At 37.6% G+C, this 20062-nt stretch overlaps 1 protein-coding gene across 3 annotated transcripts in view; it reads left to right on the forward strand.

Annotated features, from left to right (window-relative positions):
- Nucleotides 1-20062, forward strand: part of htr4 (5-hydroxytryptamine receptor 4) — a 50424-nt gene that overhangs the window by 9388 nt on the left and 20974 nt on the right. For 2 of the 3 annotated variants that reach the window (XM_088431919.1, XM_088431920.1), the window contains exon 2: nt 12865-12943. In XM_088431919.1, coding sequence (XP_088288045.1) covers nt 12888-12943 — 56 coding nt within the window. In that variant the 5' untranslated portion in view covers nt 12865-12887. Of the gene's footprint in view, nt 1-12864; nt 12944-20062 lie in introns of those variants that run through there. The other variant, XM_088431921.1, reaches the window with a different exon arrangement.

The following is a 20062-nucleotide window of genomic DNA, read 5'->3' on the forward strand; positions in this document are numbered from 1 at the left end:
AAGTGGAAGGAGAGGAGCGGGGGAGGAAGGTTTTGTGTGTGTTCAGTTCAATAAGAACAGCATATTTCCATGCTCCCAGGCAAGAAAGTAATACAGTTCTCCAAAAATGTCAGTTGGCTACACAGTGCATGCGATAATAGTCATATGCATGCGTGTTTGTAGCAGAGTACTGTATTAGTTTGTCGTGTGTATAATAGTAATAATCTGTTTTGTCTATACACTAAATACAATATTACTATATTTGAAATGTAATGCATTACACTACTATTGCATCACTTTTCTATTACTCATCAACATAACTGAAAATATGGATTTACCATTCTAAACCTAGCTCATTACGCTCATTACACATCCAGTGAAAGGTTGGCTTGAGCCTAAAAACACTACAAATCATTTGATCTGTATTGTTTTGTAAACTTTTATGGACATGACGAGATACAGAATCTGTTTTTGTATTTTAATACCTGTATTACCCTGCTTCACAGCATAGTGATGCATTGTTTATGCTTAGGCAAAAACTGTGAGTGATTTCCTCTAATTCAATGTTAATATTCAAATTCAAGTTCAGCCGGCTAGGTTAGGGACAGACGTTTCCAAAATAGATGGTTTCGGTGGGGCTAACATTAGCAGCTAGCTTACATTATTGTTATTGTGTTAAACGAACTGTTTAATATTAGTTTTTATATCCTTTATCTTGATAGACATTAACCAGAACATTTTTTTTCTTTTTTTTGGGGGGGGGGTGGGCGGTGGGGGGGTTCTGGCGTTTTCAACAACCCAAAAATGTCTTTTTGTGATGAAAAAACATGATAGGGAAAGTACAAATAGAACAGTAACACGTGATGTTAAAGCCTAAAAGAGTTGAAGTGATGAGTGTGATAAGTGTCGGCAAACAAAGATGTCTGACACCCAAGTAGGTCAAGAGTCTGCGAGTATGTAGAGCTGACACTGGTCTGTGATGGCCAAAACTGAGGCTGACCTTCCTCTGTGAAGACAAACACAGCAGCGACTTGATGGCCCTCCACGCTTGGAATGTTGTCATACGTCATTTATCCGCCAGCCAAGGAGGTCCGCCGACATCCTTGGTAGCATGAAAGCCTAGACTCAACCCAGTCAACTATTTTGAAGGAGTGAATTTTCACGTACTTTGCAAACTTGCTTATCTGCGAGTCTTTTTTTTTTTAACCTGTCTGTTATTAGTTCTCTGTTTTTATGTTTGATATGTCTACTTTTGCCATTACAACTTGCCGGTATTGTCTAACTTTATACTTATTCGGTTTGTGGAAAGTGCAAGCATTATTTTGAATAGTACTGCACTTGTGGAATATGAATTATTCAAATTTTGTCACTTGCCGACGACTGAAAATGACATCACGGATTCTCAGGGTTTAGCTAACAACCAGTGATGGCTCAGATTGTGAATGTCACACTAGCTCAGAAAACAGGTGAGACGGTCATTCTCTGGTTACTGAGCAACTGTTTTTCAGTTTAAAGCAAGCAGCAAAGTTGCCATTCATTTAGACAGATAAAATGAGTGGATTTATCGGTTTTAAATCGTATTCTACAAACACTATGATTCAGCGTGCTTATACTTGTAGGGCCACTTACAACAATTTTTTGACTTGGCGTCCCCTTTATATTTAAATCCTAAGTCCAAATAGAACATCAGCCTGTCTTCTTGAACAGAAATGTCTTCACTTCACTTCACTTCTTTATTTCTCAAACTAAAAAAAAAAAGAACTAGATTAATCTGTGTAGGATATATTTTCGGGATCATTTAGGAAATTTTTCTCATGGAAGTTTCTCAAACACAAGGCCTTGAATTCACCTAAAATGCCCAATCATTTTTTCTGTGGAACTGTCAATTGAGTTGATAATATCCGCGAAAATAAACATGTGATTTCTAAATGCATCTGCTCAAAGGCTACTTGGAGTCGTGGGATGTAGTTTTGCAAATGGAGTGCTCACGCCTTCACCTCCTCCCCTTCTTTCTCTTCCTCACTCTCCTTTTTAATAACCTTCTCCTTATTTATTGGCATCATCTCATTTCCTCATTTTGGACCATAACAACATCATAGTGTGTGTTTAAAGAGGAAATATGCGCTTTGGTTCGATGGGAACTTAAACTTAAACACAACATGTGCCCTTAAATGGAGTTGCCAAGGAAGTGGAACACCAAAGTAACCGTTGTTTCGTTTATTAATAGAAAAGGTTCATTAAGTTTGAGTAAACCTATGCAGCTTGTGACTGCACTTTTGGGTTACTGCTGAATTTATGTTGATGCTGAGCTAAGTTTAGTCTGAAGGTGAAGTCTGACAGCCATCTAATATTTTATTCTTTTATCATTTAATAATGTCCATGAGACAAAAAATCATCTTGAATGACCTCAGACAGAGGACATTTTTATATAGCTTGTAGTTGGTAGGGAAAAAATATTTATTTGCTGTATTTTGTTTTATATGAATAATACATGAGTTTATATTAATTCACAGGCAGGAGGTGCTGATCCAAATTAAAGCTGTTTGGCCCTGGCATAGGTACAAGACCAAGGATAACACCATAAAAAAAGTATGCATAATCAGATATTCTTTAATATTAATCTTGGATTAATGTTAAGGAGAGAGAAGACGTGTACATTTTGGTGTAAAACACTCAAAATCATAAAAAAAAAAATAATACAGCAATTCTAACCATCTGGTACATTCTATGGTCTATTTTGGAGGGAGGGGCAGTTCATCTTCGATAAACGCAGAGGGTTATACTTTCTTTGTATACCGCAGAAGCATCTCAAGTTTAGCCTACCACATAAATGCAAAGTAGTAAGCACCCAATTGTGACTGCAGCCACAGCAAACAATAGTAACACAGATGCTAATATAGCAAACTCAACTCAAGAACACCCCAGTTTTGAGCAAGTCTGCAACGAAGAAGATGGATGATGTTTATATATATATATATATATATATATATATATATATATATATATATATATATATATATATATATATATATATATTGTCGTTGACAAAAGAAAAAAGCCCCAATCTTTTTGATGGTCAAACCAAAGATTGCTGCCAGCACTTTGGGTTAGTCTCAAATGCAGCAGAAGGTAAATGGATTCAACTGCATCTGTTAGTGTGTTAAAGAAAATAATTGACTAAAGCCAATGTTATGGACTTACAATTTTATAGCGCTTTTCTACCTTGGGTACTCAAAACGCTTTACGCCAACTAGTCATTTACCGATTGTTGACACAGCATCAGGAGCTGATGTGACGCAATTCCGATTTTTTTTCCGCCCCTATCCGAACTTTATCTGATCTTTTGTTGACAATGTGAACGACACAGATCCGACTTCCAGTATTTCAAATGCGACCCGGGCCGCTTGAGTTTGCGGTACTAGATCCGCGACATATCCGATTTTTTGAAATGCGAATGCAGTCTGACCGGCCAGGTGTCATTCGTCCGACTCGCGCGTAACAAACAATCAACAAAGTCACAATTTTGTGTTCAAAAAGGCGGAAGCATCTTAAAAAAAACAAAACAACAACAACATCGGACCAGGCGTGGAAGTTTGAAAATATATTGAGTGAGGGAGAACAAAGTGTATTTTTTGTGTGTGTGTGTTGTCTTCTCGCTTGCTCCGTGTGAGCGAAGATGTTGTTGTCACAGAACAATATCTCAATATCTCTAAACAGTATCTCTTTCTGCAAGAGTATTTTGTTATTGTACCTGCATATTGCGCGTGAGGCAGGAGGCTTCATGATGCACAGAAGCACTGCAGTAGCCGCCCTCGATAATGTGAGTTAGCAAAAGGTCAATAGAGTGTGCACGTCAGGTTCACACTTGTGTTTGCCAAGTCAATGTGTTTTAGGTCCTTAAGTCAACCCACACCACATCCTCATACATCGCGTCCGTTTGTGGAGATTGCGAAACAAGTTTTATCAGCCCAGGGAAAACACATCGAAAATCTGTACCCAAGCCAGTCTAGTACTATCACAATCTTTGAAAATTGTGCAGTTAAAATGTTTTAAATCACGCTTTGGAACTGTTCCTGAGTTCAAGGAGTTGTTTTTTTGTTTGTTTGTTTTTCCCCAAAAAGTACAAAAAGCTGAACCAAATAATAATTGTCCTTTCAATTCAGGAGTAGAAATGAATGACCTATCTGAAGCTGTGGGATTTTGCTCAGAAATATCTTGACATTATCCTTTTTATTTGACCATTTATGACTCAAACATTTTCTAATAAGCAGTTACCTTAACTGTTCACAATGGGTACTCCAGCAACCCTTTATATGATAGACATGTTTTTCGGTACAGGCCAGTACAAATCAATTATATGATACAATAAAAGTACACAACTGATTTAATTTTCTCATGTTTTTGCTGTCATTGTTTTTCTTTCCTCATGAATAACTTACTAGATAAAAAAGAAAGAATAAACGAAGGTTAATGAGCAAATTTCAGTGGAGGGGAAACAACTAAATTGTTGGAAGTAATTTAATTTTTTAGTCAAGAAAAAAATTAAAAATCTGTTATTTCTTTGAAGCTCACTGAACTGAGCTCTCAATCCATTACCACCTTTGTATTGGATGTCCAGGTGTGCCTAATGTTGTGTCTCATCTATCCGCTGATAATAGAGTGGTCTAGAAGCTTTACAGCTGGGAAATCTGCTGGCGGATAAAGTACAGCACGTGCATGTGTGCGTGCGTGTGTTTGCGTGGGAGCGGCCATGTCTCCTGGGGGCAATAAATCACTAAGCACTTTCTCTGGTTTTTATGGACTTAAAAGCGTCTTGTGGATGCGGTTTGGACAAGTCTACCTTTTTTTGCGTTGGTAAAACTCAGCATCTGCTGATGCTTAAGCAGCACGCAACTTTGATAAATTGTGATTTCATTAAAACAACTGATGATAAAGATTTGAAGAGAAATGAGCCATTTTATCTCGCCATTGAGTCTCATTTCCATTGGATGTTTTCGAATGCATCTTTTTTTTTAATTGTTTGTGCAAGCCATTCCTAGCTTTTTACAGAGAATCCCATCTACTTGTTTGGTGCTCTTTTTTAATAGGGCTGTGCCAATCGATCCAGGTATTGATAGAATCGCTACTTAAGTTGATGCCAATATCATATTGATACCAAAAAGCTAGAATCGATCCTTTACATTTGTTTATTTATTTTGGTTGTCCGTCACGCAGTCCCTTTTTAGTTCATGCACATGGAACACACATTGGTTGCCATCTCCGTGTCTGCCTCCCCGTTTTCCTTTCTTTGTTTTGATTTGTCTATTTTTTAATTTATTCTCATTGTTGAATAATAATATAGCTAGGTAAAGAACTCATCAAGAAAGTTTAAGTTGAAAAAAAAAATCCATGTTATTGACACTATAGTGACACAAGAATTTACTTGGTGTTAATCGAGACCAAAGTCCCGTAGTATCGCGCAGTATGGCACTTTATTCGTTGCCATAGAAATTGTTGGCTGTTTTGCAGAGGATGCAAACCAATGGGGCACAGGAAGTTGCATATGTTATTACATTGTTCACATTAAATCAATTATATGGTGCAATAAAAGTACACAAGTGATTTATTATCTCATATTTGGTTTTCTATTGTCATGAATAACTAAAAAATAGTTATTCAGTTAAACATGGGGAGACGGAAGAATACCCTATCAAATATTTATTTTGAGATTGAACTGCTATTTTATTATATTTGTCGTTATATTGAAAATATTGCTCCATTCATTCATTTTTTTATAGATATGTTGGTGACAAATATGCAGGCCTTTTCAGTTTGTTGAAGATAGGATGTTGGTTTAAATAAATTAAAAATCCCCAAAATATGGTGCAACTATTTTTTTTGTTATAAAGTACAATTGCGCAAGTTTCAGGTTTTACGAGTAAGAATCACAAGCACATTTGTGTGTGTGTGCGTGTGTGCGTATTAACGGCATTGCGATTAATTTGAGCTGCAGAAGATTACTTGAGATAAGAGTTACAAGCGTAGTCGTAGACCCAATTAAATTTGTTTATCCAGGCCTCTAAGTAAAACAACTTGACTCAAAGAGAAGGTTTGCATGTTGGAAAGTCCGCAAGTGTAGCCTGGGTTTGTTAATGGAACTCTCCTTTTACACGGTCACGCAACCCAAGACCACAGGATGCATCTTGGCGCTCATAATAACATTGAAAATTCAATAGGATGATCTTCGACTGGCTCTCTTAATTGAGGAAGGAGTCGAGGAGGAACATTTTTATGTGTTTATGGTTCCAGGTTGCCAGTTCTAAGCGCAATTCAAAGATACGTAGGTATGTTGATGTAACAAGCCATGTTTTACAAATGACTTGCGGATAACATTTTGCGTTATCTTAATATGAAGGAAGTGGACTTTGGGGCCAAGTGTGCTTTGATTTCTTTATGACTTTTGAGCTGCAGACACGTGCGGATACAGGCAGTTCACACACAATCGGAAACACAAACCTGGCGAGTCATCGACATGAACTGATCAAAGACATGTTCAAGACATGACTACACATAATCAAAAACTTAATTAAAGACATTTTAATAGACTTGCCAGTGGTCATGATCAGAAAATTGATGAAAGACATTGTCATAGGCTTGCTAGTGGTCGTGATTGTAGAATGATCAAAGATGTGCCTATCTTGGATCATACAAAGGTAGTTTCCGGTACGTGTGATATGTCAGTCCACACGATAAAAACTTTGGAGTACATCGTTGGGTCATAATTTAAACAAAATGTTTCATTTAGCAACATGAGCTTGAATGAGAATGAGGTGTCACTTGGAAAGGCCTCAGGAATTTAGTTTTAAGGAGACCATTTTAGTGTCCTTTTCTCTATTTCTACAGGTAATTTTAAAAATGTACTTAACTTCGCAAGATCCTCACTGACTGCTACCATATTTGAATCGTTTATACTAGACAGAAAGACGATGTAAAATTTAGAGCCAGTTGCGTATTTATCATGGAATGGAACTGTCATATTGTAAACTGTAAATCTGGAAACTTTAACAAGCTTTGGTCCACCTCTAGGTGGTTGTAAAGCGCTATATAAATAAAGAACATTGACTTTATCTAAACTGATGGTCTTGTGGGATTATTCCATCCTATGTCTTATTCATTAAGTTTTGCAGCTTCTACCCACCTGACATGAACACATTTGGCCAATTTGCCTCCAGGCTCATTGGGGGTCATCTCAGATTCCAACTTAGTGATTGGAACCCTTTCCAGCTGATGCTCTTGGTGCTTCTTTTCTCCTTGCGGGAGATTCACACTCCATCCTTGACGTTCGCATTTTTAACTCCCCCTAATTACCTGCTGCTCCTGTGTTTGCCAAGGGCCAGCAGCTCCCACCAAAGTCTTCCATTATTCCTGCCCTTACCTTTTTTTGTTGAAGGGCCCTTGATTTGACACACTCCAGGGATAACTGTAGTCAATTGTTTAGACAAATTAAAATACAACAAAACCCAAGTACGTGCATAAAATTGGGCTTTCAGTTCATGAAAGCGCAATCCCATCTGGTCTCAGATGATGTGGGCGTGTCAGTTGAAAGTGCTCAAACAGTGTACTGCTCAACTGTCAATCAAATACCATTTCTGCAGCTACAACTAGCATTTTTTTTTAATCAGTTCATTTTTAGTGTAAACAACATCACTTGAAGTGTTGCTGTATAATTATAGTCCACATTTTAGTTAACAGGTTTCTGCTTGGAGTTAGGGCTGCACGGTTATGGCCCAAATCATGATCACCATTATTTTGGTCAATATTGAAGTAATGATAATTAATCCCAATAATTTGTCATGTTTTTGTCAAACATGTCTATTTGTTGCCCTTTAAACAAGCAGTATTTAAACAAGGCTTCAAGCCTTGATACTTCTAAATAACAACAATAAATTAAAATAAATAAATAAGTAAATAATAATTCAAACAAATGGCACACAGGGCAACATAGCTAACAATCTTGCTGAGTGCAAACCAATGTAAAAACTGAAGCCTACATACAACCAAGCACATTATGTACTTTTAAGGAAATTTTAATCAATTAGCAGTCTGTCATTTTCGGTCATTTCAAACCAAATTTCTTCCAATTTTTCGCCCATCGGATTTTTCAAAATGGGTCTCAATTGACAGCTAGCACTGGCTATATTAGGAATCGGGTGAGAAACTCAATGTCATTTGACACTGATAAATAATATGTTAGGGTGAGAGAAGCTTTTGTCATGCAAAGGTAGGAAACATTGCCCTCTGGTGGTAGGCTGACAAAGTGCTTGATTTGACATACAGTGTCGGCTTTTCAAATGTTATTATCGCTGAGGATCAGCTTAATTAATCATGGCAGCCAATAACGTGATCGCGATTAAAATTCAATTAATTGTGGAGCCCTACTAGGAGTGTACTAAAAAGACATCCTGGCGACCTTTGGGCAAACGTTTGCAACCTTGAACAAACCCTGAAGAGATTATAACTACCTTTGCCAACGTCCGGCCTTCAGATTTTTCTCTGTTTTACAGAACCAATGGGTTCACTTTTAGCTTTCAGCTTTCCTTAGTTTTAAGGTATTTAATCTTAGATCTTTAATCCAAGACATTCCAGTCCCTATTGGCTCTTTGCAATTCACTTCACGTACATGCAATTATTTGTACAGCACTGGCCCTTAAACTCCTTGAGTGGAAGGACACGGTAAGTGTTTGCTTTGTTTGACAGCGGTAATCAAAAGTGCCTGCCAGGTGGCTGTTTGGCTATGGGGCCAGTGGACGAAGGCTTCCTTTTGTTCGTATTTGTTCGTCCTGTCCACAGAGGACACTTTCACAGCACCGACATGAGAGCGCGAATGCTCCTTGATGAAGTTTCCACTTTAATTTACATGCTAATTGCTCGTTGATGGCCTCCCCGGGATTCTGCTAGCAAGATAGATGACACCTTCGTTTCCTCTCGCACACGACTGGAAGGGACTGATTTGGACGAAATCCCTCGTGGACCGCCTCCGAACTTGCTTAGTCTTCCCAAAGTGCGAGGCTATCGGATATCAAGTGTGGGGTTGTAATTAGGCCTTGAGTTGATCGTGTGGCTCATTACAGTCAATGATGAAAGAATCCAAGCCAGCTGGAGAAATGAAGTGCCTGCAATGTCAGATGGTGAGAGAGGCTTACAGGTGGGCGTGTGATTAACCTTTCATAGCCGTATTTGCTACCTGAGGTACCGACTGTATGAGAGCAACTCCAAGTTCTCAAAATTGTGTGCCGTCACTTGGTCGAATATTTTTGGCTGTTGTTCCTCAACAGTTGTATGATTAAGGGGAGTTTAGTGGTTAAATCTAATTTGAATCCTTTGTGTTGCAAAAACAGTTTTGTTGTTCAGCTTTTATCGATTATTAGAAAGCCCACGTTCTTCAGATATTTTATAAACGATTAATGCATAGATGGACAGTTTTTCTGTCCGGGTTGGAAACGTTTAACTGCATTTGAATACAACACCCACTTAGCAGCTAATGCCAACGCTGGAAACCGTATTGTATGACGACAGAGTACATCGTTTGAACTACCTTAATCCGAACGCCAACTTCAAAATAAAAGCGTGCTATCGATATTGCATTGACATCTGTGTATCATTTGGTGTGTTTATTTTAAAGTTGGCCTTGACAGCATGCATTTTTTTTCACCTTTCCTAACAGAACCAAAAAAATCAAAATTTAGAAAACAAAACTCTGCCTGACACTTATTACAATAATTTGAAACAAACAAAACTCCACTCTCCATTAGATCTAATGATTATTAGATCTAAAGATTATTTGCATCTGTAGAATCCATTTGATTTCTTCTCAGTGTGCTTTTCCCACCATTAGGGGTTGTGAAGGACAATGACACATGCAGTGTTTTACGTTTGTCCAGTCTTCTTTGCAATGTTATTTTGATCGATATTACAGAAAAATCCCACTTCACGAAGATAGCATGTTGAAAATGGATGGATGGATTTCTTTGGAAAATCACTAGATAGTCAGCCTCAATTATACTCCTGACAAGAACTCCATGGGCCAAAGCGGTTTTGAAGACTTCATTGCCTCACTTGCCAGCCTGTCGCCACTGATTACGTTCAGTGTGCTAAGTTAGCAAACATCACCTGGAGTGATGAACCCATATTTTCTAGAGGACTACAGCTTATTGTGTCTTCAGTGTATCTTTCTTATTCTTGGGTTCATGCTGTTCTTCCTTTTGTCTCTTATTTGACCTTTCCATATGCCATTCTGGTTTAATGCTGTTTTTCGGCCCTCCTCAAAATTGCTCGTCAGTATTCTTGGAACTCCAGTTTCATTCAACATAGCATCTGGTAGCCATGTCTGTCATGAAAAGTTGAAGAAAAAAAGTCTCGAAAAGCCTTGCATCAAATGATACAGGAAGTCATTTTGGTTGAAAGCAATCATTTCAGGTCGTTCTTGACATTTTTTAGATACCTCAAAAATTGTTTTCCTCTGTGAATGTTGCCAATATCTACAAAATTTGAGCCTTGTATAATACACAGATTGGTGACACTAACTTGCAAAGAATTAGTTTCCATGGTGGCATGTAGGTGGAACATGGCAGTCACGTTTGATGACTCTTCTCCTGGAGTATTTTCAAAAATTTGCCTCAGAAGCACTTAGAAACATTAAATTTGGTTAAGCACTTTAATCACAAATAAATCCCTGAAGCAAGTTTGATTTAGCAACACATTTCTAAGGAATGTCTATCAAGAACAAAAACAGTCTGAAGAAGCTGTGCCAAAAAAAAATTAAGACGTTTGCTATTTCAGTTTGAAGCGGGCAGTTTACAGTCATTTTGGCTATTACAAGTGTTCTGTCAGACACATTTGAGATTTTGTCCAACTATAACCTAATTCAACTTTGTGCCTCAAACAAATGGAAGACACAAATTTGTTGATTTTTTTATTATTAAATTTAACCAAGCCAGTGATCACTTTGCTGGGACAATAAATTGTATTCCAAGTCAGACCTGCAATTATCTATAAACAAGGCTTGTATTTGCACTAAAGCAGCTGCATATTATTAGTACGGGCAGCAGCAAGACCCCGAACAAATAAAGTGACGCCGCATACTCAAAGGAGACTGAGGTCTGCCGAATTATTGACCGCGTACATCATGTGCTCTCTCAGGGGACTTTGATTCAATCATCATCATCTTCTTACAGCCCACTCAATTGTCTGCTTCCTGAAAAAACAAAAAAGCTTGACATTTGGACATAAAGTGTGGTCATGTCTAAGGTCATATCAATAACAATTTATCTTCTAATGTCTATCATTTAGGAATGAGTTTTTGAATTTGTTTTATACTGTATGTATAGCCCCATATCTCCACACAGTAAGCTACGAAAATAATACATCATCAAACCCAAATGATAGACTTTTTATGTAAGTCTACTAATGATAACAGGCCTACTAAGTAAATAATATGTGAACTCGTGTCATGTTTTATCACACAATCAAGTGTTGTAGTTATACTGTACTCCTGCCATGCGTAATGACAAAAATGTTTCACACTTTAGTGTCCTCTCTCTTTTGAATATTCAAAAAAATGCCCTCAACTGGGCAGAATCATGAAGACATCAACTTCTGCGAAGCTCGTAACTGCAGGATAAAGATGACATGTGACGTGAAGAGGCAGTGGGTCCTAACAGAGCTGAAATCTGTTTATTCTCCCTGTCATTAAAATGTCTCTAAAGTAAAATGTCTGCCAATGAGCAGAGAGAGTCTCATAAAATAATCATTTCAAAAAATGCTTGGCTGCCAGCTGGCCTCCGCTTTTAAAGTGAACTCCCGCGTTTGTGTTGCATTCTGGGAACACATTAAGAGCTAATTGGTTGGCAATGTATGAAGTGAATCCCTGAACCGATGACCCAAACACAATGGCCTTCCTGTGTGGGGTTTGTATGTTCTACCTGGGTTCTCCAGCTTCCTCCCACACCAAAAACATGCATGGCAGGTGTACTCGACGCACTAAATTGTCCTTAGGAATGATTGGTTGCGTGAATGTTTTTTTGTCTCCGTGTGCCCTGAAATTGACTGGCAACCAGTTCTGGGTGTCCCCTGCCTACTGCCTAAAATCAGCTGGGAAATATATAAATTCAACACATTTGTGGTGGCAGAATCTTTGACAAATTTGGCTCCCGTAGCCACTTTCCCTTTGCAACACAGAATTTGATTGCTGCGTCTTCCATGAGTAGACACACAAGAAAATCTCATTTTGGTTTCAAATGGCCATTTTACCTTTCTTGCCAGGGATTCCAGGGGGTCTTTCCTGAATAAGTATCGGGGGTCATACATACTTAAAAAGGACAACTCATTACTTTTTTGTGAAGTGTGGACATTAAAACTAGAATTCTCTTGACTCGGTTTGATATGTCTTGTTATAGTCGACTTCTCAAATGGGAGTCCACTAAATCCAAATCTGCCCCTGTTCCTGCTTGACCCGAAAATGGCACGAATGAAGGTCTGTCTGTGTGCATCTGCGTGCCCGTCTGGGTGTTTAAACATTGCATTATACGGAATTAAATAGCAAGCCATATTTGAGAAGACAAAATACTCAGCGTTTGCCTAACCGCGAGCGACACTTCATTAACCGTGCAAGATTCGGTTAACAGAACCAACAGTTAATTCATGGTGACTAAATCATCCGTTTAATACACTGGCATCAGCTGTACGCTGCTTCAATGTTAAATGTCATATTTGCTTTTGTTATTTCTGGCCTTAAAAAAATCTAATGAGGTGTAATTGAGCAGATGATGATGAGGGAGGAGGAGGGAGGATTATGATAATGATGTTGATGATGATGAAGTTGTTAATAGGGTGTTGTCATGTCTGCAGGGCTTCTCTGTATTTATGGTCACATGAGCATCAGCCCTTCAGGCCGCATGCTGGTGATGGAGGAGCCATTCACTGACAGGTGAGTACATGAGATGCATGTGTGTGCACATATATATATATATATATATATATATATATATATATATATATATATATATATATATATATATATATATAAACTTAAAAGGGAGAAAAAACTTAAGTCACCTAAAATAGTACAAGCACAATACATACGTAAACAGAAATGACTCCTTAATAAGCGGTAAAAATCTTTCTTAAATAGACAAACCAAAAAAAATCACAACAGCAGAGATGCACTCCTTAAGGTAATCCTAAATTTGTCTCACTTTTGCAGCATTTTTTTTCGTATACATTGCAACCAGATTTCAAACTGTACACGCTCAGAGAAATTTCCATTATTCTCCCAAAATATTTTTATTTGCTTATGAAACATTTTTGTCTTACTTAACATTTCAACAACATCTATTACAAAAGTGACCGTAAAAACAAAAAACAATTTCTAAGGCTGTAAAAATGTTACTCTATGATTTTTCAATCATTTTTCATTAAAATACTGAATGTGCAAAATACTACAATGTGTAGATGAAATGTGTGCAGGGTCACATGTTTAGAGAATATTGTCACGTGACCAGAGCTGTTTACTTCGTGGTTGCACTTCGACGACTAGGAAAAATTTGGGCTTGAATAGGCTAATGTTATGTGCCTAGCCACAAGTGAATGCATGAACAACGTAGGTTTCTATCTGATTTGTTTTTTTGTATTGGACCCCTATTTTCTGTCGGTGTGGTCTAGTGTGCTGTTTTTGTTTGAAGGGAGTTTAGTCAACCTGAGTTGACATAAAAAGAAAGAATATCTATTAGAACTTTTTTTTCGTTACAAAAAGAACCGCAATGGGTAAAATAGTGTGTGATTAAACGTTTGTTGTAATGGTTTCATGTTCACGCTGCTATCGCGTTGACCTCAGGCTGTGTGTTCTAATAGCGAAAGAGCACGTATTATTTCCTTTCTTTTTTTCTTTTTGTACACTTTTCAAAACATCCGTCAGCCTGCAGCCTGTTTTATTTAAAAGACGGCTGCAATCATGGCATAGTTATTTATTTATTTATTCGCGGACCACTCTGGCTCGCATTCAATTCAGCATGATGATGAAAGGTAGGGAGAAATATGCAATGAAGACATGCTGTCAGTCTTCAAAGAAAACAGTGCGCTGATCCATGTTTAATTTGGGTCAATGTTTTATCTTCTTACTTTTCGTTTTTGGAGGAAAATAATTCCTCTTGACATGAGAACAACATGAGACAGCAGAAGAGAAACGCAAGAATAAAACTTGAAACTAACCATGAATAAATCCCAAACTTTGAAATGATACGCTGCATCTCTATTTTAAATATTGGAGAAACCAATATTTAATTAGAGGAAGTGAAGTGCTTGTTTTTTGTTTTTAATTTCTGCCAACATAGTTCAGCTTCCCTAGAGGAAGTCGAATTTAGAAGGTTTGGAAATCACAATAAGACCCACAAAAGAGTTTCAATAAGCGTAACTGTCAACTGCACAAGATAAAAGTCAAGTCAATTTGAATCACGACAGTCGCAAAGGGCTTCACTGGTGAAGAGAATGACAGACATTTTGATTTGAAGCACCCATTTCAGAGTCCATTTGATTGTTTCTCAAAGTAAAAATTCAACAAATGGGATTTAACCTAATCGCAGTCCAATTTGAGCCATTTATAATAGACAGGTAGATGTCAGGGTTATGACACTAAATTGACAAGAATTTACATCTTAACATTGCGTGATGGCATACCTTGGTTGAAAGTTGTCATAATTCATCAAAATACAGCCATGTAACTCAGCTTGGTCTAACTTCGGTATTATTTGTGCTGGTTGTATCCTTAATTGTTTAGTTTTGCTTTTTTCACACTTGTCGTCCTGCTTATTCGCAGAGTGTTTCGGACAAAGAGTGTTCAGTAGGCCTGTGGGGCAATGATGAGTGCCATTATCTGGAGACAAACTCAATTTACTTCTTCTGTGGCTTGTAAATCAATCACATAAAAAGTCGTCCTCAAGCGGCTCCATTTTAACCTAAAAGGAGAAAATCGACCGGATTAAATGTGTGCATTCGAATAAGAGCAACAATATATTGACAGATGAATTCTGGGAAATAGTGATTTTCTGTCATCAGGTTTTGCGGTCCTGGATGAAATGCAGTGTGTGATAAATCAACAGAATCTCTACAATAGAGCTGATCAATGCATCAATCATATGGACCGCTCCATCTTTAAGTTAGTAACCCTTCCACAAAACATTAACACTGGACTTGAAACAGTATTTTCGAACCCTAAATTCTGCTGCTATGACTCAAAAGTGTAATTTTCCTAAACAGAAAAAAGTGACTTCTCCTTTAAATATAAAAATAACAGGTTATCATTGGTTGTCAGAGGCATGACATTAGCTGTCAAGGCTGTTAGTTTTTCTGCAGCTTTCCACGAGAAAGTGCAGGAAAAATGTTCCATTATTTTGTTTTGTCATGCCCAATGCGTTGGTGACAGTAGTAAACGGCGGCCACAGACATGATTGATTTGCTTGATTGTGGATGATTGCACCATGGAATGACATGAAGCGCGACATTTGTTTCCATTTCATGATGTGTTTTGGGTTTTGCTGTGGCAACAGAGGTGCAGCTTTGTAGCAACGTATTGGGTTGGGTAAAAAAAATAATGAAAATAAAAATCCTGTTTTGGAGAGGGTAGAGTCACAAATGATGGTGCCCAGAGAATTATGCAGAGCAAAAAAAAAAAAAAAAAATGATCACACAAAAGTGACGCTGTATATTTTAAAATACGCACTTGCTACAAATGCATATAACATAAAACAAAATTTTGCTTCCGTACATCTTTGATTGAAAAAGGTTTCACGTGCTCTTTTGCAAATACTTCACGTCATCCCTGTGAGGAAAAAAAAAAAAAAATCATTACCCTAACGCAAGCTGACAAGCTGCTCGGAGCCAAACACCGCCTGGAGTTTTTCTCTCTCCGTGGAATTCCCATGCAGCGCGAGTGTGTTTATCATCTCATTGACACGGCCGCACACACACTTGTTATGTAGCGCTCTGGCGAAGCCGTTTGGTGTTGTGTTTTAATGAATCGGAAGGCGAAGGAAGATGCGCGGCGGTGTGGAAAGCAACGAGAAGCAAACATGACCACTTCCTGAAAGCTCAACGCTCACTTGTCACATGCCAGAGTAATCATAGACTCTTGTTGACCCGGAACAATGTTTTATTAAAATCATGCATGAAAGACATTACATTTGGGCATCTGGGGCAAATAGAGAGTCCCAAAACGGTCAATTGTTGGGCCGGAGTAACGATTTTGTTAGCATACAATAAGTAAACATGCTAATTATTTATTAAATGCAAGTAGTCAATATTCAGATGAGAAAGTGTATTCTGAATAAGTAAACTGTGATTTAAGGACAAATGGATTTGATGGCTCTTTTTTTGAGTCTGGGAGTGGGAAATGTGAGTATCCGTTTGCAGCTGAGTGGTTAGACACATGATACAGAAGTCTGCTGTCATCAAATAGACAGTGTGGTTTAAAATAAATTATGCTTTTATGGCGTCAAGAGACACTATCATAATGCATACAAAGAACTGAATCAATGTCATTTGTCATTTTTCTTTCTTGAATAGAAAAATGCACTGTAAAGTTCCATCTTTGGTGTTTTACAACAAATGGTTTTGTGGGTTCCGAAATATTAGGACAGTATAGCTGTAGCTTTGTTTTTGTTTTTGTTCCATATCATTCATTTACTATACATTCTTAATATGAAAAAGAAACACTTTATTATTCTGCCAATTTGATTCACTCAAATTAATCCAAATCTAGACTTGAAGCCCCAAAATCAAAGTTTAAAATTTGGCTGGACCCATCACCCTGGTTTGCACTCTGATTTAAAATGATGTACCACACTTTAAGAACCTAACCCTGAAGCCTTCTTTGACATTTGAATCGTGATTTATAACCTTTGTTTAAAAGCAGAGTGAACCTATTTGAAACATTTATTTTTGTTTTTCAAATTCAAACAGTGAGTCCAACCCTTCATGTGCTGTCCTAACCTTTGTTTAGAACCCGGATCCTGAATTGAAAGCCTCATGTTTAACCCCAACCTTTGTTTGAAGCTCTCAGGTTAGGCTTTAACCTAGATTGAGTATGCAATTCTGATCCTATTTGGAAACCCTTGATTCTACGTGTATATTTGATATCTGACATGAAACGCTAATGCTTGTTTAAAACCCTATGACACTTCAATTGTGATGCAATGCAGTTCAGTTTTTCCATTTTTTTTACTCTCCCTGTGACTGAGTTTCATTGTAATCAAAGTAATCTCATTCAGTCAGCCATATTGAATTGATGGAGCCTCTTTTACTAAACATAAATATGAAAGTCAAATTTCTGCCAGGCGGCGGGCTCTCTTCCCAAAAATCCCGTCTGTTTCCTGAATGGGTTTAATCATGTGTTTAATTTATTCTCTAGTGCACTGTGTCTATCTGTCCTTTCACACTGTGTTGATGTCTTCCCATGAGCCTTTCCATTCCTTCCAAAACACTAACATTTGTTTCAATCACTAACCTTGCCTCAAAACCATAATTTGAGGCAAGAACATTTGTTTCAAAATCTGTCTTGCTTGATTTTTTTTTTTTTTTAAACAAAGCTGAAAACAAGGAGTCAGTGGGTCCCCGGTTTACGAGATAAATCCTTTCCCCGGTTGGGATCGTAACGCGAATTCGCCGTATGGCGGGCAATCCAAACCTATTTTAATTAGCCAATGTGTATAAAACCCCAGGTAAAAACATCAAAATTGTATATTCATATTAAAAATTGGTAACAAAATTGTATAGTAAGTACTACTTATTCATAATATACATGTATACAATTAAAAGTTATAAATTTAAAAAAAAATTTAGAAAGGATTTATTTACCTTTGGGTGACGTGAGGAGCTTGTTATGGTCATATTCCCAATCTAACCTATTCAAGTTTGAGTTTAGCACTAGAATGCACAATAAATATTGTACTGTATTGTATATTGTAAGCACTCGCATGAGAACAAAGTGTTGACACGCCGCCCTTTTGAAACCGACCAATAGCAGATCAGCAGCTTAGTGACTCCGTGACAATAAATAAGAATTTCATTGTGTGGTATAATAATACAATACATATGACAATAAAACTCTTGAATCTTAAATTAAGATCTCCAAATGTTGAGCTAAAACTGTACTAGATGTACAAACCTAACCCTTGTTTTAAATACTAATTTAAAACCCTATTCTTTGTTAAAAACCCTATTCTTGGCTTTAAAATCCCATTTGAGACCAGAAATGGATTTGCAACTCTAATTAAAGTCTAAAACCTTTTTGCAAACCTGGTTTTTAACCCTACTTTATCTGTAATCCTGATATCAAACTCTCATGAGGAAACCCACCACAGCCCTGCTTACCATTCGGATATAACATAGATCGTTTTACACAGTGTTGTAATTCTCATTCAGGAGATTTTGCTCATGGCTTTAGGGGGAAATAATTACAATGATATTAATAACTTGTTCTTATCACGGCTTGAAAATGTTTTGATGTTAATCTCACACAAAGCACAGTGTGTTCGCACAGATGTCAATCACCATTTTACTCTTTCCACTGAGCTTCATTACAGATCCACATGGAGGGCTTCCAGATTAGATTCAAATTTTTTTTAATAGTATTCACTGACCTGCGGCGGCGATGAGCTGTGCAATTATGACAAAGATGATGATAATGGTGATATTCATGTTGTTATATACACCAGAGATGGGATGACGTGTACTCCAAGGTTCGTGTTATTCAAAGGAATCTCAATATTTCCAATCTGACTTTAGTTTAGACAAAGTGATTTTTTCATAGCAGACCAAGTCTTAAAGAGTCATGTTTTTTTTTTGGTTTATTCATGAAGATGGACAATGTTTCAATCCCCAAAGGCCTTTTCCCACCACTCAACAGCACCGAACTGCAGAAACAAAAAAGCCTAATTGTACTTTGGAAAATTAGGATTCATGTCATGTCAACCCCCAAATTTTGGGGACATTATTACATACTACGCACATCAAATAGCCTCAACCCAGCGTTCTTTTTAATATATGTAATATTTTAATATCCAGGTGTGTTTTGGAGAGAAAACCGGAAAACATGCAGGACACCAGGCCTCGAGGACTGAAGTTTGACACCTATGCCTTAATGTGAAACCTTAATCTTTCTTTAAAACAAACAAAAAAAAACCTTTTTTGCATTCCTACATTTAAACTTTGTTGAAATCCCAATTCAAATCCTAACTCCCAATTAAAAACCTTTATGCCATACTGTAAATGTATGTTGAAACCCTAATTTCAAACACTAGTCCATGTTAGTCCTATATTGAAACCCTACTTTGAAACCCTAAACCGAAGCTTGAAACCCTGACTTCTTCTCTTTGAGCACAAGTCCATTCCAATTGTCTCTCTCAATATCCTTTTTTCTGCAGTGTTAACAGCGGAGCTCTCTCTCCAGCATTAACTTGGAAAAAACTCGTTGTCCATTCACAGTTTGGTTACTGGACCTCAGGAAAACCCGCTTAATACAAAGTGACACAGCATGACCATCTTTCATGCTAACTAGCCTAGTTCAGTAGTTGTTGTCTATGCGTTTTTCATCTCCACTGTAAGTACCATTGAGCGCATCATTCGCATTCTTCGGGATTAGCTTGCCAAGGCGGGCATCATGACCCGGTCGTGCACTCCGACACGTTTTATCTGGGATTGTGTCTGATACCCGCACGGATGGTGCCAAGCATCACAAAGGCCGCTGTGTGTTTGCCCGTTGGGATAGAACACGGACATTCCACACGGCCTTTGTTCACAATTTGGGATTCCCTGTGTAGCACTTAAAAGGGTCGCCAAAAGTGGGTTTATTAGCGCCGCAGCAGAATACTTCTTTAATATCATAACCTTGTCTTAAAGCCTTAATGTAAAACCTTGACATGGCTTGAAGCCCTAACTGGAAAAAGTAACCTAAAAGGAAGATGCTTCTTTGACACCCAAATAGTTCAAATGACAATTTCAGGATGTCATTTTGCACAAAGAACGTTCATATTGGGCAAGTTACAAATCACAGATC

Source organism: Hippichthys cyanospilos, chromosome 13 (assembly GCF_059441005.1).
Source record: "Hippichthys cyanospilos isolate Australia breed blue-spotted pipefish chromosome 13, RoL_Hcya_1.0, whole genome shotgun sequence".
In the NCBI taxonomy this organism is placed as follows: Eukaryota; Metazoa; Chordata; class Actinopteri; order Syngnathiformes; family Syngnathidae; genus Hippichthys; species Hippichthys cyanospilos.